The 21,977-nt window shown below is 52.2% G+C and overlaps 6 protein-coding genes across 6 annotated transcripts; 4 read left to right on the forward strand and 2 right to left on the reverse strand.

Annotated features, from left to right (window-relative positions):
- Positions 1-3,264: 3,264 nt before the first annotated feature.
- J4E78_005383 (uncharacterized protein) lies at positions 3,265-3,765 on the forward strand (the record flags this gene model as incomplete). The annotated part of the gene is given in 4 exon segments (XM_049366003.1): positions 3,265-3,270; positions 3,286-3,343; positions 3,398-3,573; positions 3,628-3,765. The coding sequence occupies 4 exon segments, from the start codon at positions 3,265-3,267 to the stop codon at positions 3,763-3,765; spliced, it is 378 nt and encodes a 125-aa protein (XP_049222718.1).
- A 3,364-nt stretch (positions 3,766-7,129) lies between these two features.
- Positions 7,130-7,890, forward strand: J4E78_005384 (uncharacterized protein; the record flags this gene model as incomplete). The annotated part of the gene is made up of 2 exons (XM_049366004.1): positions 7,130-7,184; positions 7,232-7,890. 2 exons carry the CDS (start codon positions 7,130-7,132, stop codon positions 7,888-7,890), a joined length of 714 nt encoding a protein of 237 aa, XP_049222719.1.
- Positions 7,891-8,678: 788 nt separating this feature from the next.
- On the forward strand, positions 8,679-9,713 carry J4E78_005385 (uncharacterized protein; the record flags this gene model as incomplete). Its single annotated transcript, XM_049366005.1, has 1 exon — positions 8,679-9,713. One exon carries the CDS (start codon positions 8,679-8,681, stop codon positions 9,711-9,713), a length of 1,035 nt encoding a protein of 344 aa, XP_049222720.1.
- A 127-nt stretch (positions 9,714-9,840) lies between these two features.
- Positions 9,841-11,053, reverse strand: J4E78_005386 (uncharacterized protein; the record flags this gene model as incomplete). Its single annotated transcript, XM_049366006.1, has 3 exons — positions 9,841-10,572; positions 10,628-10,738; positions 11,042-11,053. The coding sequence occupies 3 exons, from the start codon at positions 11,051-11,053 to the stop codon at positions 9,841-9,843; spliced, it is 855 nt and encodes a 284-aa protein (XP_049222721.1).
- A 700-nt stretch (positions 11,054-11,753) lies between these two features.
- J4E78_005387 (uncharacterized protein) lies at positions 11,754-14,526 on the forward strand (the record flags this gene model as incomplete). Its single annotated transcript, XM_049366007.1, has 3 exons — positions 11,754-11,925; positions 11,982-13,249; positions 13,300-14,526. The coding sequence occupies 3 exons, from the start codon at positions 11,754-11,756 to the stop codon at positions 14,524-14,526; spliced, it is 2,667 nt and encodes an 888-aa protein (XP_049222722.1).
- A 1,721-nt stretch (positions 14,527-16,247) lies between these two features.
- J4E78_005388 (uncharacterized protein) lies at positions 16,248-20,652 on the reverse strand (the record flags this gene model as incomplete). Its single annotated transcript, XM_049366008.1, has 4 exons — positions 16,248-19,076; positions 19,445-19,765; positions 19,832-20,309; positions 20,648-20,652. 4 exons carry the CDS (start codon positions 20,650-20,652, stop codon positions 16,248-16,250), a joined length of 3,633 nt encoding a protein of 1,210 aa, XP_049222723.1.
- Between the last annotated feature and the right edge of the window lie 1,325 nt (positions 20,653-21,977).

The following is a 21,977-nucleotide window of genomic DNA, read 5'->3' on the forward strand; positions in this document are numbered from 1 at the left end:
TAATCCCAATAATTAGGTGGGGGCAGACGTCTCCAATAGCCGTGATCCATATCATCTTGCATCTCCTCTGGGGCTTTGCGAGGTACTTCGCATGTACCAGCTTCAACGCAATATCGCCGACCATCTGGGTGATCCACATCTGATCTTCTGCAGTAAACCAGCGGTGATGGTTGTGGTGGCGAATATCGTATGTTGTTATACTTTATGAAATCTTCAAATCCAAGATCTGCAAACTCTATACTGGCTTAGCATTCCAGATTGGGTATCAGAACATGATTAGTTGTCACTTACCAGACGTGCTGTAGGCTATTCGCACAGTGACTGTAAACTCGATGGGACCTGCACGCCACAACGCGGCCTCGCGAAGGCGTATCAGGGATCTGACGTGGTTGATGATAGTGCACCCATAACCGGAGAACGGTTGATACCAATGGACATGTATACTCTTCAACTGAGGGAATTGCCCGCTTCGAATGGCTTCAAACAAACCTTCGAAGTATGGCCACGTATGTAACGACCATGCTCTGCAGGGCTCATCAAGCCATAGGTGCTCAAGTGAGTCGGGAATAGCATCTTTGAGCATCGGTGATATTGCCATAGACCACGGACGTGGGTGATCGTAGCCGAGAAGGATGTACGGATTTGCTCGCAGGAAGGTGAGCGAGCTCAGGAGCCTGCCCATGCGGAATTTGCCTGGGTTCTGAAAGAGCGTGCGCCCAACTAGTGCCAACTGATCTCCAAGTGACAAGCTGACGAGAGTCTCTACGTGTGCTAACAGGGCCACGCCGACGTCTTCATAAAAAGTGTCGTCGCAGGGTGGCCTTCCATATGGTGATACCACTTCGAATTCGGTGAGCTCCTTGCAAGCAAGGAGCATCTTCGCGACTATGGAACCGCTGAAGTGCGGGGACAGTAACGATAGCTTGGTAATGGACGACGTGCGATCAGGCCACACCCAAGGCTCTCCCATGAACGCGGAGTCGTCAGTATCTGGTCCAACAGCCCACGGGCGTCCGAGATCAGTCTCACCACAATTGCCGATGGTTAGATCGGTCAAGCTTGGAAGACGAAACAAAGGTAGCGCATTACGGACCGGCCACTCGATACCGCTTTGGTATGCATCGAGATGAAGGACTTTGAGCCTTTCGAATCCACCCTCGTTGGCACTATGGACAATGCTGTTGAGCACGAAACTTGAGCTGCCCTCGTCCAGTTGTGATTTTGGGAGGCGGAGCCAAAGCCGTTCCAGATTGCATGCAGCAAGAATACACGGGGTAAGTAGTACATCTTCTCCCAAGATAGCGCGCTCAAGAAGGTCGTGGTCAGAGGCATGTGCCTGACTGCTATTCATAGCCGGGATGAGTTCGCCGAGCCACTCGTAGCCTTCTGGCGTGTATTCTGGTACGTCGCTCACCCCTTTGTCAACATCACTTCCATCGCCATCCAGCATCTTCTGATGCCGTCTCTGATAGCGAATGCATTTTGCATCGTAAGTCGCACGTTCCTCGACCCCTTCGTCATCGAGCTCGTTCTCGAGTCGCAGGTTATGCCCCGCCCAAAAATCGCCTACCTCGAAGCCGTCCTCCATCTTCAGTTTCAGATTCTTGATGTACCCACACAGCTCCACGTTCTTCAGAAGAGTACGTGGTAACTGGCGATAAGCCTGACTATCCATGTCGCCGGCCCGCTCAATCGATTCGTAGATGAGCGATCTCGCAACATCTCTGAAGCTTCGGCAGACGCGACACAATGCCAGGAGGTCTCGCGAAGGAGCGGGTACACGTGGCGCAGAGAAGCATGTTATCGGCGTGTGCAGCAGACTGAAGATTTGGAGGAGCAGCTCATTCGGGAATTCTTCCATGACTGGAAGACAGGACGAGAAACGTATTGCGCCTAAGATGGGGATTGTTGACCTTAAAAGTCGGGAGGGAAAATCAGGCAGCAGTATGAGTCAGAGTTGCTTACTCTCTTGTAGCCAAGAGAACGCGTTCACGTAATGTCGCGTTTTCGGTTAGCTCGATTTCCACGCGGCTGCTCACCTGGGCATGCCTTGCCGAGGATGCAGATGTTCTTACTCCCCAATCGACTACGGCTTCTCGCTCAAGCTGCGTCAACTTCGAGGCTGTCGTCCAGCTCAGTGCTTTTCCGGTCGACAAACAAGGGGATGCGGCAGTTACGTGAAAGCCACAATGACCAAAAAGGTTAACGAACAACGAAGCGCTTCCACATCCGGACGACTGAAGCGAAATGCGATCGCTTTCGCAATAGCTCGGCCGCTTCTGTGATGTGCGCACATGGCCTCGCGCATAAGGCATCAGACGAGAACCTCATAGCGTATATGTTGTTTGCGCGATGCTAAGAAGTGGCGCTGACGCACCAGACACTCCAGCGAACAACATCAAAGCTATCGCAATCATACCGTATACCAAAGCACAATCTCAAAGCCCAACCTAGGACCAGACCGCAGTCTGAGTCAAAGGCGCACTCTATTCTTTCTAAGAAGTGGCGCTCTCAGCTCGAGGCTGGAAAGCCTCCAGGGTCCATTTGGTGGCCGAGAAGGCGGGGTGCCCGAAAACGTGGAGGGCCACGCAAGGCTAGGGAACAAACAGTTTAGGCTTCGGCAGATATATGCAAGCGCGCAAGCGAAGGGGTGCACTGGGTGGTGATGCGTAGAAAATGTGAGTCTGGAAGTTACGATGTGGACCTGTCAGATGTGGAGGATGCCAGCCCGTTCCGCCGCCACATGGCATCTGGGCGATGAGGAGATACCCGAGAATCATCGCATTCAGCTGCCGACACGCAGTCTGCAAACCTCGTCTCTTTCCGTCACTCTCATCTGGACAAGACCGAAACCTGCACAGCTGGCTACACGTTTACAGCGATAGCTCATCGCACTAGAGTATTTCACGACAGCTACGCAGGCTCTTCGAGTCCAAGCTGGCTGATAGTAATGATCTAGAGCAAGCCATGTGTTGAGCATACAATTTTGATTGGTACCGTGGCGTATAGATTGGCAGGAAGATAGTGTTGGCATGACTTTATACCCAAGCTGGCTTCGTTCATCAAGGCGCGAGAGCTGAGCCTGAACAGTATAAAGACGCCCGTCATCCATCTATCATCTCATCAGCAGCCTACAAACCGCCTCCGGTACCATCTACTTCTCACTACACTCCAACGACTCCTTCCATCATGCCTTCTCTCGTCCAAAAGGGAGACACAATCTACGTCCATCCCGAGTTTCTCAGTGATAGCAAGAGCAACAGAATGACTGTCAGCTGGAGCCAGAACTGGTTCAATCGCACTGAAAAGTACAAGCTCTGCAAGTTTACCGTCAAGTCTGGTGGTACGTACAATCCCTTCCATGGTTGATGCCCTTAGGCTAATTAATCATAAATAGGCGACGCCAAGGGTCTCATTTACGTCCAAGCCAACAAGGTCGCCGAGTTCAAATCGAAGAAGACAGGCGGTGAAGACTTCACACTGATGGTTGATGAGTCTTTCCAGTATGGACAGGACAAGGATCAAACCAAGCGCTTCCTTGTGTTTCACGACACGGACAACCGGCCTTACCAGGTCAGTGAGCTGCAATAACCGTTTAAGAGGACAAAGATTACTAACATACCATAGCACCGTTTCGTTGAAAACACACTGACTGAGCTTGGAGACGATGCCTTGGACTACGTGCAGAACATGGGCTTTACAGGTGCCCACGATATCGGGGACTTGGCCAAGAACTTTGTGGGGGACTACTTGCACAACTTCTAAGTAGTGTCAGTTTGGAGTTACAGGAATCTTTTCAGCACTACATACTCTTAAACTGTATGCAGGCATTAGCATCGAAATGATTGAACGCTCTTTGAGTGAAATATTTGACCAGCTTGACGCTATGACTAATGGCATGTGTATGAGATGTCTATGCGTCTTCTAAGCTACTTGTAGCATACAACAGTCTCCACAAACGAGGTCACGAGCTATTCTCCGCAGTCCGCCACTCTCCACAAATTCCATGCTTGAAATCGGCCTGCATAGTTCTGCCGTCTTGGTAGTTGACTTATTCCTATCCTATTCCGTGTCATCTCGAGCTGCTTCCTGATCTTCTATACCTTCCTAGTATTATCCAACTAATACTCCCGATTGATGTGCATCGAAGTGCCACCGTCCCTCAGACCAGAAGATAGTGTAGACAGGACGTTCTGCACTAGGTGCTCGTATTCCTGGGCAGTCCGCCCTGGCGCAAAAACAGAAAGGTCGAAATTTGAGAGCTCGCAAGAGACAGCCGTGTTGACAATGGGGTTGTTCATCGGGGAATCTGCGTATGCTTCCTGTAAGTACAAAAGAAGACGTAAAGGAATCTCTGTGATCTTGAGAGTTACAAGACTTCTTGGAAGGTAACCAAGAGGATTAAGAAGGTGCGCGGGTGTGTTGAAGTGCATGTGAACGGCTGGTCGTATGGATTCGAAGCCGAGGACGAGCTCTTCCAACTGTTTGAAACCGGTGAAGCTACCAAATGGATGATATCTTTGATAATATTGTCGAATTTCTTCTCCGGTCCATTCGAAAGTTTTGAGTGATGGAAGAAAGCGCTGCAACAGTTCGCTTAATAGGCTGCAGTCGTACATATTCGACATGTTTTCCCCTAAGGAGATATTTTTCATCGTCAGGTGCTGTATACCATGCAGTTCCGGTAACGCCAACATACGATGGAGCTGATCCGGATGCAACGTGATATGCCGTAATTCCAGGTTACGCAAAAATGTAATCCTTTTCGATCCTCTGTATGGCCATTGCAAGTCATGGTGGGAACGATTATCGCAGGAATTCCGGTCGCCGCTGATCTTCAAGGTCTGGACAGGTGCCAATATTGGAATGGACGCATCCTTCCCAACGACTACATCCAGGCTCTTCAACTTCTTCAGTGGCCAGACTCCCAAGGACGGGCTTTTGGTGAGTCTTTGCCAGCGTGCGGGACAGACGGCTTCAATGATTGCAGAACTCATGTTCATCAGCCGAAGGTGTTCGAGGTTGGTTGCGAGACAGAGTATGAGGGCCAGCGAAGCATCTATAGTCCATATCTCTCTGGACACATTGTAGTACCACGTCACGTCAAACAGAGGCTCTTTCAATAGGTACGCGAGGTCCTTGAGAGCATTTTGTACCTCTGATGACTTTTTGGAGAGGTCTTTGCTGACCTTCTCGATGGTATTGTTCGGATCGTAATAGCTAAGATAGTGAAGGTCTGCTTCCCATTGCTCGTTAGCAATATCGAAATCGAAGCTCCGGATGTGCTGTGAGAGCTCTCTGCGGCTGATGAGAGTCAACAAAAGACGTGGTACGGAGAGGATGTTTGGACTGCATACTTGGATGTGCCTGTAAAGATATGGCTCCGCTATCTTGCGATAGTACTTGTTCGTAAGCGTCAGGTGGTGAAGGGCGTGATGCGGGAGGTATTGTATGATCATCTCGTCGATCTCAGTGGAAAGGTCCGAGAGCGACATCTTTGAATGACGATTGCGGTGGATAGGCGGCTGTTCGTAGATGTCGGAAGTAGTTCTGATCGGGCTGTGCCTCTAGAGAATGCGTTGTCGTCGCGTGAAATGTATGGAAAATATGTGTGCTTGTAGGTGCAAGACGCGACCGGCGAGAGTTTAAATATTTCGCCCTTTCAGGCACCAGCAGCAGCACATGACTGGGGTGAACTATGGTTGAGATCTGTGGACGTGTCATCGGGACCGAAGTTTGAGAATGAGTCGAAGCGCCACTTCAAGACCGACGTGTGATACTCGCTTTTCCTGACTCGTGCGCGCCTTCTCGAGTACCTGAAAAGTTTGCGCTGCCTAGGCGTGCTTGCGCTGCTAAGTAATGGGCGTGAGCACGTGTGTGAAGGTCCGTGCCTTTGAAACAGCAGGCGCGTTGTTTCCAGATTCGCTCCTTCTACTAGCAGCGCGCAGGTCCTATCGCATACAACCTTTGACATACTCTCCAAAGACTTCCAGCTCAATCTCACACCCCGCTGACGCGCAGTCGCGACACATCGCTCTTTCTAGCGACCCATCGCCAACAAGTCATCCGCGACATCCGAAGTCAATACAAGAACTCGCTCGCTTCAGCTCACCTCTGCTCACCCATCATGGACCGTCTCTCAACCGAACTAGACGAAAAGATCATCCAGCAACTGGTCGGAAGGGAAGCGTCTGCTCTTTCCATGACATCAAAGTATTATCGATCGCTTGCAGAACCACAGCTCTACCGAGAGCTCACTTTCTCGACCAAGCAATGTAAGGACTTGATGTTGTTACTCGAGACGCTTGTTGATCGTCAAGATCTCGCAAAGCACATTCATTGCTTCACTATAACCACAAATGGGACGCCAGAGTTCACCTTGGCTTTTGACGCTGTATTCTTTCCCCGCTTCCAGAGTAGAATCAATGAGTACGAGCGAGTTATCTGGGACTTTGTTCCATCATCGTCAAAAAGTCGAGCCGAGCGATGGCTTGAGCAGATGTATCAAGGAGAGCAAGTGATCGACGGACAGCTCGCGGTTATCTGCTGTCTTTCTGAAAACATCAAGCATCTGACACTAGGTGGTGTCTACCCGTCCAGTCTTCCGATCACCCTGTCAGTCCTCGAAACGTCCTGGAGCAAAGTCAGTGCCGGCTTTCAGAGTAGCGGAGGATACAGGGGAACCACCTGGAGGTTTAGCAAAGACTCGACCCAGCCTGCAGAGGGCAAAATACTCTCTCCAGATGGGAGCGAGTGGTCTATAGCGGACGGACATTTGGTGCGATGCCGATAGAATGGCGAGACATTTGAGACGGAGATGATGCATTTCGGACACGCTGCTTTTCCTACTATTCAACGCCGAAGTGTGGCATTAGAACAAACATCTTGGTCGTAGCACATACGATAGGACTAAGGCATTGCTGAAGAATGTGAATGGGTCATGTAATGTCAGGAGTTTTGTTGACAAGATGGCTTCGAAAGTACGAAGCCATAGAGCGAGCCAAATGATTACGTCACGGCGCGGCGATCTCCACCCGTGGACGCCTCGGCCATAGCGGGGTTAACTTTTGAGAGCCGAGCTGCGAACTGCCTAACACACGCGTCAACGTTAGCCATCATCCGCAACACCATGGAGGAATACAAGGCCAAGTACGCCATTCACGAGGCCTGTCGGGAAGGTCAAAGTGCGTGTCCCACCCTCAGCTACGAGATCAGGCCTAACAATCCCCAGCATCCCGAGTCGACTCCCTCCTCGCCGCGAACCCCAAGCTCGCAAACCTCCGCGACCCAGACGATCGCCTTCCAATACACTGGGCCGTGTCCTACAATCACCTCGCTATCGTTCAAACACTCGTACAAAGCAAGTCGTTCGACGCCGATGTCACAGATGGCTCAGGCTGGACGCCACTCATGATGGCATGCTCGCGGAAAGATGCAGAGCCAATAGTGGACTTGCTGCTCTCCAAAGACGCCGACGTAAACGCGAAGAACAATAACGGTCAGACCGCCCTGCATTTCTGCGCATCGAAAGTAAACCTCGATATCGCACGCACATTGCTCGCACAGAAGCCGCCAGCGTCAGCACGGATAAAAGACAAGAGGGGTCAGCTTCCACTGCATAGGGCAGCGGCGGTGGGTAGTGTGCCAATGATGAAGGCGCTGTTGGATGCGAAGAGTCCATTGAACGCGACGGACATGGATGGCATGACAGCGCTGCACCACGCGATGAGCGAGGGGCACGGCGACGCGGCGCTGTTGCTGCTCACCATGGGCGCGGAACACGACAAGAAGGACACAGACGGCCATGTACCGCTAGACCTCGCGCCAGATGCGAAGACTAGGAGCTTCATACTACAGGCAGCTGAGCGGGAAGGCATAGAACTGCAGTAGGAAGCTATCTCACGACATGTAATGTTGCATTTGCGGAGTCTACACGATACCCAGGGTCACGGCGCATTGAGGCTGTCATATCTACGAACACATTCACAATTGAGCTACTATCTGCGAATTGCTCTCATGCTTTATGCCATGCGGATCGCTGCCTGGTCGGTGGGGTGGCACGAGCTCTCGATGACTACTCCCGGCCTCGACATGCCTTTCTCTTGCAGCCCCTCGCACCCCGCGTGTTCTGCACTTCGGACCTATTGCGCAATCGCACCCATCACCTGCATTAGCCCCCACGCTCCCATCGGCATGTCATCAGCGGGTCTGACCTAGCGCCTGTCCGCAGCGATCAGTCTACATTCCATGCCTCGAGTCTCAGCGTCTGCACACGCACTGATGCGAACAGGCAATCGCATCAGTTATCAGCTCAACTGTGAAGCACGCGACAAACTCTTCTCAGACTGCGCAATCGCAACTACACGTGGTGACGTTACCTTGCTCCTGACGCGTGCTCATCCTGAGGATGATTCGCCATCATGGTGCTAATCGTCACCCATCATGGTCTTCACGGTTTGACTATATAGCTGTCGCGGGGACGATATACCGAGGCTGAATCCGCGCCGTTTACTCCCTCAAAGACGTATACAGAAAGTACAGTCTGGACTGCAGCTACCCCAGAAGTATAAGTCGCGACCGCATCGATCAACTCTAGGTTTCTTGCCTCCTCTCCTCAGCACACAACATCACACAATCACTCTCTTATTCAGCACGTCATACACCCACAGTATAGCAGTATGGCTACCTTCTCCGATCCATCGACATATCTGAATTTCCTCATATCCCCGCGAATTCCTCCAGAGTTGGTCCTTAAGACTATCCAGCACCTGCCTTTCAACGATGGCTCGCTCATTACCACTATCCGGAGCGCACATCCAAGACTTCGTGCCATCTTCAGGAACTACGAAAGATCCATCACTGGCAGCTTCATGAAGAAAGAGCTCCGGCACGCGGAGACAGACTTCAAGTGTGGGGATGATCGGCTCAACGTCGACTGGCTGGCCGATTGCGTTCACAACTACGATATTGTCGATGACGTTATGGACGCCCTCTGCTCTGAGCACAACTTCAACGCAGTCTTACAACACAACGTCCCCCTCGCAAATGCCGGGCTACTGCTATTATACCGCCTGACATCAATCGGTCAGTCCACCCCTCAACCCAACTCTAGCACAGCTCCAGCTAACCTCCCCTCAGAAGACCACGCAGACCGCCTAACCTACATCAAATCCCTCCCCCGCGACCCCCTGGTTGCAATCTACCTCGTCCTCCACCACGCCACCCTCTCCGCCCGCTACCACGGTTCAGGCTGGATAAACCAACGCACATACGGCCGCTTCATGGACGCAAACCAAGTCGAACTACGCAGCGAACTCGAATTCTGCTTCGCAGAAGCTGCGCTATGTCTCGGTCCGGAGTTCATCTCAGACACGCTACTGCACCACGATACCTCGAATGCAGAGACTACGTTACTGAACTTCTACCATGATCATGGCACGCATGATTGGGACTGGCCTTGTTGGGGGACGGCGAAGGGCGAGTTTGAGCCGCCTAGGACACAGGGGCCGCATAGGGAGGAGGGGAGTGGCAGGAGTTTGTTCACGACGATGTTGGAGAGGTTGGCGGAGTGTATGGCATGTGAGTTGGGTGATGTTAGGCCGAGGGTTGAGCGGCAGCTTGAAAGTGCGGAGCATGAGTTGGCGTATTTGAGTTTAGCGGGGAAGGCAAGGTTGCTGGAAGGAAAGGATGTGGAGGACGTCGGTGGTCGGTAGGACAGGGTGTTCGAGTCGTCGGTTGGATCGGACTGGACTTGAACGGCATGTATAATGGCATTCCTAGCAGACCTTCTAGATTTTGGTTACTCCTCATGATGCAATACACATAACGATGTCCAACGCCCTAAACCAACTCATTATAAACATCCGTCCTCCTCTTCAACGGCGAATCACTCCTCATACTCCTCACATACTCAACATCAATCTCCGCACACGCAATCTCACCCTCATCCTTCCAACTACCCCCTTCCCCCTCATCACCCCCCAGCTCCGCCACAATCTTCCCCCACGGATCCACAATCATACTATGTCCCCAACTCCGCCTCTTCCCCTCTTCATCATGCACACCCACCTGCGCCGCAGCGATAATATAACTCTGCGTCTCGATCGCACGGGCTCTGATCAGTATCTCCCAATGTCCGGCTTTTCCAGTCGGCGTCGTGAAGGCGGCGGGATATAACAGCACTTCTGCGCCCCGCGCACGCAGGGCGAGACCGGGTTCGGGGAAGCGCAGGTCGAAGCAGATTTGCATGCCTAGTTTACCGATGGGCGAGTCGAAGGGATCGCCGAGGTGGACGCCGCGTTCTACACCCGCGGATTCTTGCATCTGGGGCCCGTCTTTTACGTCCATATCAAACAAATGTAGTTTTTGGTAGCGGTACTTTATTTCTCCTTCTGCCGTAATCCAGATTAATGTGTTTTTTACTTTTTGGCCGTCGGATGTGGGCTCGTGGATGCCGACGGAGATGGGGAGGGAGTATTGGACTGCGGAGGCGCAGAGGCCTTGGACGAATTCGGAGTCTTGGACGGATTTGCAGAGTTTGAGACCGCCCGAGGTGGTTAGGTAGTCTGCTGCCTGGGGAGGGTTAGTTTGGGTGATGGATTTTGGGTGGGAAGTGGTGGTGGTGTACTTCGGGCAGGAAGAGGGCGGCGGCGCCTGCTTCGTGGGCTTTGCGGCAGAGGGATTGGGCTTGTTTGAGGTTGTCGGCCATGGAGGCCTGGGAGCGCATTTGTCCGACTGCCTGGGGCTTGTTAGTATGGGTGGTTGATGGTCGGGTTCGTATAGAGTGGTCCATCTCGAGTTGTGAACCATCTCTTGAGCGGTGTGAAGATGTGGCGGGATGTTGGGGAACACGAGTTGTTCTAGATAAGAGCCAACATTGAACAAGATTTGGGATGATACATGGAAGGTACCCAAGTCAAGAGAATGAATTACAAAGAGTCAAATCCATACATTGACGGTACAGGTTGGCAACGATGGGATGATGGACATTTAGAAACAGTTTAGATAGCAAGGAAACGAGAGATGACTGGGAACAACTTACTGCGAGAGGCATCTTGAAGGTATTGATTGGTTTGATTGTGTGTGTTGGAATATGTGGAAGGAATCAAGGTACCTCTGAACTATATGAAGGCAGCAAACACAACTAAAGAAAGAATACTGCTGTCGTCAGAGACGGCAGGCGCGATGCCACTAGAGGCTAGTTCAATCGTAGCAGTCATCGTGAGATGCATGTTGCATCTGGAACGCATGCCAAAAAAGCATATGGCATGTAGACGACATCGAAAAGTGAAGATATCCATACGCCGATCGTCATGCGGAAGTCATGGCCGGGACCCAAGTCCCCTGCATAAACTCTTGGTGGTGGGAATTGCGTCAGGGCAGAGAGCGGAGTTGCGGAACATTTGGTCGGCCAATCGGCGTGCGCGTGGCATGCTGCAACCGCGCCCGTCATCTCGAGGGCTTGCGCGGCAGGAACCTTGGGAGCAAGAGGACACGCATGCGATTGGGGCCGCCTTCCGATGATACGAGCTGATCTAGCTGCGACAACATCCACCCTACGACATTCACCCTATGATCATTGCTGTGACACCCCGCGAGCCCTACTGATCGCGTACGACCGCCAACAGACCAGCCTGGCCTCCCGCGCAATTGAGCTATGAACAGACACAAGCGCCGAACGAGTGCACGCTGAACGCTAGCGAAGCGTCGAAGACGACCCATCGCCCCAGGACACGTGCAGCTGTAGAGGCAAGATGAGCGGGAAGAACTGGTGGAACAGCGCCATCTCGGGCCTCGAGTCGCGCCTCGACGGTATCCTGGCTGAAGATGGCACCACCACCACCAAGCCGGCGGGCACAGAGGCAGGCGCCAAGTCAGACACGACAGAAAAGGCAGCGACGGACAAGAAGCTTGCGGTCGAACCAGGTGGGTGGCCTTGGAGACACTTGCTGTTACCAGCTTTCAGAGGGCTAACGAGACAGGCATCTCGCGCACCTCGTCACGAAGCCGACCCAACTCTCGATTACAGGACCGCCTAGCCAAGGCTGTGAACAAGGGCTCCGAAGCAAGAACGTCGTCGGACCTTGGATCGAGACCTGCGAGTCCAGCCGTGAATGCTGTCACCGCATCGCCAAGAGCAAGCATAGACTCGAAGGCGCCTGAGCCAGCGACTGAGGCGGTAGCTGTGAAAGAAGAAGCCACAACGGTGAAGGAAGATGAGGCGCCCAAGCCGGATGAAAGCAAGGTCGAGGAACCTCCACAACCCGCCGTAGAGGCACCTGCGCCCATAGTCTCTCCTCCAGCGACTTCACCACCGCCTACACCTCTAGTAGCCGAGCAACCGACCTCGACGCCCGTTCCCACCATGTCCATGCCGTCGATACCCTCCATCGTCACCCCGCAAACCTCGTCTCCCCGCCAGTCCTTCGACAGCGACCCGTCGCGACCTTCGATCGACGTACTTCCCGCAACGCTGTCTACCGAGACCAAAGACCCCGAAGAAGTGCAGGCTGAGCTATCGCTGTTGCAGAAGACATATGAGGAGTCGCTACGGGATAATCGCGAGGAGCTCAACTCTCACCTCGAGCGAATCGATGCTTTACAGTCGAAGCTCACATACCTCTCCGAGCAGCTTGCTGCCTCTGCAAAGGCCGCCAAGTCCGACTCGGAAGCGACCCCAGCGGATAAGAAGCTGGCGGACAAGGACGCACAGATAGCTGCGCTCATGGAAGAGGGGCAGAAACTCTCAAAGACGGAGATGAAGCATTTGACCACTATCAAGAAGATGCGCACCAAGGCCTTGGAGCAGGACAAGGAAATTGCGACACTCAAACAGCGGCTGACAAAGGCGGAAAGGAGCATCACTGAGCAGTCGGAAAGGGCACGGCGCGCAGAGGCGGCAGAAAAGTCTGCGCAAGAAAAGCTGAAGATTGTGGGCAGGATCGAGAAGGACATCGAGACCATCAGAGCTGAGCGCGAGGAGGCTGGCCTCACTATATCTGAGCTGCGGAAGCAACTCAACGACGCGCTCTCACGGGCTGAAGATGCTGAGAAGAGAGCCCAATCTGGAGCGCTGGAAGCAGAGAAGAGAGCCACTGCGTCACTCAAAGAGGATATCGAGAATGTCCGGATAGAAAAGAAGCTTGCCGAAGATCGCGCGAAGAGGGAGCTCCAGGCGGCCAGAGACGAAGCGAAGAGCCAGCAAGAGAAATCAAAGGTCGCCGAGCTTGAGTTGCGCGGCGAGATTGCTGTGAGTTTTGACGGCGCTTACAGCACAAATGGACACTGACAGAACTCTAGAACCTGGAATCTAAACTGGAATTGCTTCGCAGCCGCACAGAAGAGGCGTCTTCATCTGCGACTGGCGACTCACAAGCCAAGCTCCTGCGACAGATTGAGACGCTGCAGACCCAGTACTCGCTGGCTTCCGAGAACTGGCAGGGTATCGAGACCACTTTGACGTCTCGTATGGCAGCTCTTGAGAAAGACCGTGATGAGACAGCAAAGCGCGAGTCTGATGTCCGACGAAAAGCAAGAGAAGTCAACTCGAAAGCACGCCGACTGGAAGACGAGCTCGAGAGCATCAACGAGCGAGCTAGGACGTTCGAACATGATCTGACCGAACAGCGTGCCGCAGCTCAGAAGCTACAAACTAGGCTCACACAAGCGGAGACCGCAGCACAAGATGCGCGAGCCGACCTTGAACGAGAAAAGAAGTTGTGGGAAGTCGAGCTACAACAACGGCTAGAGGAAGAGAAGAACAAGTGGAAGGTGGAGATACAGACGCCATCTCTACTAGGCGATTCTCATCATCTACGAACAGACTCACCTTCAATAGCACAACGCCGGCATTCGCCCGATCCACTGGGCATATACAGCCGGCGACCCAACCCACGCTCCATATCCAGCGGCATGGACATGCCCATGATGTCGCCCATGGACCGCATGTTCGACGAAGCCTCGCGCCGCCCCTCTTCCTCCCGCCACAATAAATCCAGCAACGCGACAAAAGTGCGCACCCCCGAACTCGGCACGCCCCAACGACAAGACTCCATTCCATCAAGCATGTCCAACCTCAATGGCGGCCTGGAAACCCCGTCTATCCACACCATCGACCACGACAACGACCCTTTCGAGAATACATCCTCCCCCCACCGCACAATAAACGACATGATCAGCGTCTCCACCGCCGGCGCCGGCCCCTCCGTCCAACTCGTCGAGCGCATGAGCGCCGCAGTCCGGCGTCTAGAATCCGAAAAAGCGACCCACAAAGAGGAACTTTCTCGTCTGACTGCCCAGCGCGACGAAGCCCGCGAAGAAGTTGTTAAGCTCATGCGTGAGGTTGATGAGACGAGGAAACAGGGGGAGAAGGTGGGGGATTTGGAAAAAAGGCTGGGCGAGATGGAGAATAGGGAGATGACGGCGTTGGAGATGTTGGGCGAGAAGACGGAGAGGGTCGAGGAGTTGGAGGGCGATGTGAGGGATTTGAAGAAGATTTATAGGGAGTTGGTTGATACGTTGAAGTGATGGGGTGGTGTAGCCGTGGAGGCTGAATGAGATGCTACCTTTCTTCCGTTTGGGTGTCACGAAACCGTGGTTCAAAGTGTTATTTGCTAACCAATGACGTCGCGTACCTCCCCGTGGTGTGCACAACCATGGGCCGCAAACAGTGACTCATGTCGTCGAACTGGCCGCCTATATCTATACGCGCCCCTCAAACCACGAATCTTCGTTCTATATCACAGTTAGACTTTGATGATACACCGACTAACAATTTCCACATCCGCGCGACAGGTTACGCCTTTGCAACTGCCAACATCATGAACACGACCAACATAGCACCCGTCGTCTGGATCAACGGCTTTCCAGGCTGCGGAAAGCTTACCATCGCCTCCGTCATGAAGACCCTACATACCGACATGATCCTCCTGGACAACCACAAGCTGATCGACCCCGTGGAAGCAAAGTTCCAACGAAGTCACCCCGATTACCAAGAAGAACGCCATCGGTATCGGCAACACATCTTCAGAGAATACGTCAGTAACCCGGCTACGTTATCGCAAGTCGTCGTTTTCACCGGTAAGAATCCTATGTACCCTTCGCTATTAACACTTTGCTGATTGTTGTGATTTTATGATGATGAAGATTACCAGTCCGACAACGCACTAGGACAAAAGGTTGCGGAAGAGTATCGGGAAGCAGCCAGACAGGCTGGACGTCCGTTCAAGCCTGTCTATATTCTTTGCGATGTCGAGGAAAACATCAGGCGAGTTGCTGCTGCTGGACGCGTTAACGGTAGTGCCAAAAAGCTCACTGATCCTGAACGTCTGAGGGATTTTAGGGAGAGATGCGATATCTTTCGGTTTGATGGCTGTGATGGGTTGAGCCTTGACACGACTGATAGTACGCCTGAAGAAGTTGCTAGGGAGATACTGAGGTTTTTGGAGGAAAGATGACGTCTAGTTGCTACTCAAATCGGCGGGCGGTGCTACTTCGCTCAGCTGGGAGGTGTGACCTGGTGTTTGGCTTACTGAGATGGATCACTTGAGCGTACCCTTCTATCAGGCGTTCACAGACAAGACATGCGCAAAAGCGCGTTGCGCAGACCTTTTACTTGGAAACGGAGAGGGGTTCTCGGTCTTGGTGAACGTCACACAACCGCTGAACAAGTGCGGGCTGCGCTCGAGAAGCATGAAGTTGATCTAGAGGGCTATGCTTAGTACACTGAGCTTCGAGAGCACAAATCGATACTAACAACGGGTTGGGGTATGGGTATCGAGCGCTTTCTGGCTTGGGCGTTTCGCCATGACGATATCCGGGATATGACGATCGTGCCGAGGATGAAAGGATTTAGGTTTGCTCCTTGAGTTCGTCGTCGCTCAAGCCGTTGCTTCAAACCCTAGACTGCGAATCTGTCTCGCGAAGGTGTCTCTTTATCTAGAAACGCGCTAAAATATCGCTATTGCTTGCAACACGTCTTCTTGCGGCATGAATGCTTCTGCATTGAAGACCACTTTCATACAAGGAGAGTCATCATTTCTTTGCCTAGGTAGTACATCACGCTTCAAGCTTCAACGAAGCATGTTTCTAAGAACTACTTGATACTTATAGTGAAATGCATGTAAACTTTGGTAGATTATCTGACGAATCATCGAAGTGCGCACGCATGGTATCTCCCAGCGTTGTAAGCCAGAGGTATACCTGTGTTCTACGAAGCTAGGTGCTGTAATATAGACCTCTAGCTATATTTACTTCTTTTTCGCCTTCGCCGCCGCTACAGCATAAGCTCCAAAAGCTTCTGATTTCCTCATTTCGAAGTACACGTACAAGCCAAACCACAACACCGCAGCTACAGCTCCACAAACCAGCAAGCAGCAAATTCCAAGGAGCAGATACTTGCATATTTGTAATCCTACCGGTGACGTGAGCACACAGATCAAGATCTGGGACAGCGCTGGCCACAGCACGACGACGCGGAAGTAGATACGTAGCGGTAGCCACGTACTGCTGGCAATAGCCAGATGAAGGGGATTGAGACTAGAAATGAGGCTCTTAGCCCCACTAGTGTAGTAGCGATCTTTTCTAAACTCTTCCCTGAAGAACACAGGAGTCACCGCGCGCATATGGCACGCGATTGGCGTCTCATCCTCGTCTTTCGACGACTCGAAATTGACACGCACCATCTCCATTGTGATCTTGGCTTTCAGGCCCCGCAGCATGCGACCGGCCATCTCTGGCGTCACATCCTCTGGACTTGCGTTCTGGAGCAGAGCTTCGAAGACGGTCCGCTTGTTTGAGTCGCGGACGTTCATACAATTGTCGTAAGTCCGAACGTTGGAGTTATCGACCAGTGTCCTCAATTTCTTAAAGAACTCTATCTTGTCCGCGAGTGGTACGGGCATTGCGGCAATGTAGTGAAAGATGGTGGTCCATTCAGTCCATTTTTCGGGGTGTTCGGACATGGCGTGGACAATAAGATCGGGTCCAGAAGGGCAGGGAACGCGGGAGTCGAAACCTGAGTCGTCAAAGAAATGCGCGAGCGTCCACATGTACTCGAAGTGTAAAGCCCCATTTTCTTGAACGTGTCCGAAGAAAAGGCTTTCTAACGCTGTCTTGGATATCTGTGGCGACTCGTCAAAGACCCAGCCTGGGTTCGCTCCTGCGCACAGAAGGATGTCAGCCATGGTAGGGTTCGGATACTTGCCCGGGGACCAGCCTGCATAGTGTAGCAGCGGTCGACCGGGCTTTTTGATGAGATCAGGTTGTCTTCTCAGCGCTTCCGAGACAAAAGCGCACATGTTGTTGCTCACTGCGAATGCCAGGAATGTTGTTTTCCAGGCTGGAGGGTGCTGCAGGCGTGAGCCTGGCCAGTAAGCCTTCCCTTCGGTCGACCTTGATAAACATCGATCAAGAGCGTGGATCAGGTCGTAGGATTTCATTCCTTCCAAAAGGTCCAACTCGGGGGCGTACCTCATCATGATCTCTGCTGGTTCCAGGGTCCATCTAGACTCCTCTCGCAGGGCGTCGCTCAGCTGAATATAGGCGAGTGCGATTGAGATATGGTACATGGCGCCAGCTACCATGAATCCCTCCTGTGGTGGGGGAAATTTGTCGTTTATCCTCGAAATCAGATCTGTGTCAGATGTTGTCAAGAATTCCCTCACTGTCTGATGGAGGAACTGAACAGTCCAGACCGTGGCGTCTGGCATAAGCATTGAGTTCTGCACACACCAATGAAACGCATCGATGCAAGCCTCAGGATTGGTTAAGCTGACAGTCTCGTCATGCACACCTGACACTATCCCTGCGAGCAATTCATCTCTTGAAGCGATCCTGGCCTTTTCGTGTGCATAATCATCTTCTCCGGGCTCGGTCGAAGGTTTGGCAACAATCGATCTCCTGATTGCCTCCCACGTTTCCAGGGCTTCCTTGTATCCTTCTGGCATAACGACCTGCACCAATCCTCCCGTTGCGTCTCTTATGCGCTGCTCCAATCTAGGGCCACTTCTACTCATATCCAATATCGGACGGGGCTCAATTGCATAACCGTCTTCGGTAAAGGTTTGATATGGAATCACCTCGAGAAGAACACCGATATCCATTACACTCACCGCTTTGTCCGCCGCCAGGAGCGTCCTGAAGATGGCGTCCGTCTCTCCGCGAGTCTCTACCGGTATGCTGTCGAGTGTGGACAAGTAGAGCTCAGCCATTTGTGTGTTTGTCTGATCAAGGTTCAATAGTCGCGCTCGTACGTTCCCCAAGTATTCGCTTCGTGACAGGCTAACATGCACGCTGTCGACGACCAGGCGAACCCAAAGAAACACGCCCATTGCCTGATCAACAATGAACCTGCAGATCTCCTGCAGCTGATCGCAGAATTCCGAATCTCCAGCCATGTCTCGCACGCGCCGATGGGATTCCAATCGGCTGTGGACATAATAGTATATGTCCCCCTTGGTCCAATCCTGCACGCGCAAGCCAGGTCGATCCTTCAATCGGACATCGAACGCGCTCTCCGGACGGCTGGTGGCACATATCTTGAAGGTACCAAACCCTTGGTCACTCTCATTCGTTACCAGGAACTCCAAGAAGTCGGCCATATATTCCCAATTCTTCTCATCGTTGTCACTCTCGTCCAAGGCGTCTATGAAAAGACACATGCGAAACTTGACTATTTTCTGCGACTTGCATAGAAGCAGAATCCTCTCAAGCTCTTCTAGAGAGAAGGAACTTTGTTGGCCATGGGAAGCGACCAACGGTTCGATGATGGAATGAAGGGCGGGGTGGAAAGATAAGAGTTTGTACACGATTGCACCGACGACTGCTTTCCAGGATCTGTTCTCTTGCTCAATCTCGCGCGTTAAGAAAACTGCTGCATGAGACCAATCGAATGTCTCTAGGGTTCTGGCGACGTCGCCCGACTCGCAAAGGTACTTCATCACAGTAGATTTCCCGGAGCCTGGCACACCCTGGATCCAAAATATGCCTTCTTCAACGGCAAGCCAATTCATTAGGCCGGGTCCTTGCTGATCCGCTTGTAGGAGCCACGAGAGCGTGCGATCATGAGCTTCGTTAATCTGGTTGGTTTTCAACGTCAAGGCATCGGAAAAGTGTTTGAACAAAGACTCATTTCCTATCGTGAATTCATTAGACAGCGTGCCCAAAATCGAAGGCTTGAGCCTCCCGCCAGAGAATCACGTACTTTCCCGCAGTGCTTCGTACACTCTGTTCATATGCGTGCTTATCTGGGGTCTCACCACTTGCTCATAATCAACCCGAGTCGGACCCGTCCTACTGAACTTGCACATGTTCATGTGATTGGCGGTAATGGGCAGGCGCCGTTCTTTTGCGTGTCCAATTTCTGAAGAGTCTGGGTCTACAATCTATAATGGGGGTAGCGTCAGGTATTCAGGCTTTTCTAAAAGTTCTTTGCCGGGTTTCATACCTTTTCATCGAAGCCGTTGAAGCCTTTGTACCCTAACGATTCCTGGTAAGACGTAACATAGAGCATTTTCTGTTTATCCAGCTTTTTTCTGAAGTCATCTCTTAGTATTTGCAGCATTGCGTCATTCGGCGTGAGCAAATCGAGGTTGATGTTACTCGTCGAGAAGCCGATCGCTTTGGCAAAACGGGAGATGATCTTGCCCGTGCTGACCCAAAGACTCCCGCGATGAGGGGTACCGAAGAACAAGACGCCCGCCGTTGATGCCAGTATGTCTTTCAGGTCTTCATCTTCATCCTCAGCTTCGGCAGATAGCCTCAAGGCCTATTTTGAGGAAATGTCAATTGACCGAACACTATTAGGTGATGATGAGACCCAGAGAAGACTTACCGATTTGACGACTAAACCACCAAGAGAGTGCGCAATAAAAATGATGCGGCGACCTCGCACTTTCTCACGCTGAGGAGCAAGCCGTTCGAGCAGGTCTCGTCCACGGTCGAGGATGTTGTCGCGATTAGCTGGGCCAGAGAAAAAGTGGCTAACGGAGGAATCATAGCCATAGGTGAAAACGCGCGCTTTGGGGAAATCCTCGAGCAAGAAGTCTCGCGGCCAAAAGGTGTTTGACGGTGGAGAAGTTCCGGGCAGATCGGCTGCGGGCTCCGTTGCAGCTGCTTTTGCTGACCGTCGGAAAAAGGAACCCTTGGAAGGTGGTTTGGTAGATGCTTGGTTGTTAGTACCCTCGGCAAACGTCCACGTGCTCTCCGGGTGACCTTGTAGGCCATGTACAAAAACAATGTCAAATTCTCGAACCTCGTCGCCTTGAGTGAGCTCGGTCAGGCCATAGATGGAGATTGTCGCGGGTATTGGACTGTTCGCTGTAGGAGTGGTAGTGTCCGCCATGTCGCCAGCCCATCTATAGCACACTTCTAAAGAGTGATCTCTGAGTAGGCGTGTAATGAAAGGATGGGTCTTCTAGTAAGGCGTGGAGAATAAAGTGGGTGAGCAATGGCGGGCTATAAGCATATCCCTCCATGAAGGTTTCCGTATGCTAGCTAAGTTCGGGTGCGGCTGAAGTCTTTAGTTGGAGAGGCTGGATTCAGCCACGAAACACTCTAGCAATACTACAACCTCTCAAATCGCAGCTGAATAGATAGTCTGGACGCCAGAGGCGCAATCGACTGCAGCCTTCAACCTCGTGAGCGCCACGACATGATACGCTTATTGCGCTTGCAAACTGAAGCGGGAGTCTTTGGTCTGCTAATTGTATATTCGTGGGTTGAAAGTTGCAGTAATACATAGTACGAGCAGGCGCTATGTATGGTCGAAATGCGACGATGAATCTGTTCATAGGGCGCAATGCCAAAGATGAAGGATGCGATTGATGTTGAAGAGGATGTAGGAGGGGCTTATCACCGGAGCAGGAAAGTAGCGGCTCAGGTGGGCCGTCGCGGCCTGGGCTGTTGTGATTGGGTCGGAGATGCAGGCAGCTCCCCCACTTTCAATTGGGCGTCCGAGCCAGGATGTCTTTCACATCATCAAAGCTACCTAGGTATCTCAATCATACCGTATACCGACATACAATCTCAATGGCCATCTCGAATCAGGACTACCTAGACCGCAGTCTGAGTCAAAAGCGCACTTTACTCATCCTGCCCAGGTGTGATTTGCACATACGACCTTAAGCGCTTCTCATTAATACAGCCCGTTTCAGCATTTCAGTCTTGCAGGCTTCTAGAAACAGCTGCTATCGAACATCGACGATCCGATGGAAACGCGCATGTGTCTCTTGGAAGCTTTCAAAAAATCCCTCACAAGACCAACGAGTGCCAGGTCGGTACCTACAACAGCATTAGCCGACCTTACTTGCTCCTGACGCATGCAAAGAGAGAAGACTCACCAGGATTTCCTACTACCGATATTGCAATTGGAAGCTTCTCCTCGCGCCCACTCACCCGAGATGTGTACGGGAATTCTGCAACTGAACGAGCTCATCAGCCCAATCTCTTCTACTACAGGCGTACGACCTACTTGGAACGACAATTTCGGGAGCCTCGATAGTGGGCGAGATGTACAGCGCATCGAACGCGTTCTGCTTACTGGGTGGCTCTGTCTTCCGATCTCTGTAGTTTGGTGCGACCTCTGAGACTGGCAGCACCATGAATGTGTCGTATCTGTCCGCCTGGAACACTTCAGAGAGTAGCCAGTCTCTGTATGTGTCGAGGCGGGTTACAGCATCCTCGTTCTCTTCTCTCGTTATTGACTTGGCGAAATCCCTGGCGCGAAGTTAGATTACGTCAGTATCCGAGACGGCGGTGCGCACCATCTCCACTGTGTGTACTCATTGGCGTAAGGTTCCTTCTGGAACTCGCGCCTGTACGTTTCACGGAACTTGTCGAAGCTGTGATAGAAGTCATACAAAAAGGTTCTAGTGGAGACCTAGGGCACGTCAGCATCGCTATCGCGATGATTCAATGAAGCCAGACCTCGCTCAAGTAGCCATCTAGTGAATCACCATCCGCGGTTTTTGGGTGCGACC

The sequence above is a fragment of the Alternaria triticimaculans genome (assembly GCF_023758025.1).
Source record: "Alternaria triticimaculans strain BMP 0046 chromosome Unknown scaffold_6, whole genome shotgun sequence".
Taxonomy (NCBI): Eukaryota; Fungi; Ascomycota; class Dothideomycetes; order Pleosporales; family Pleosporaceae; genus Alternaria; species Alternaria triticimaculans.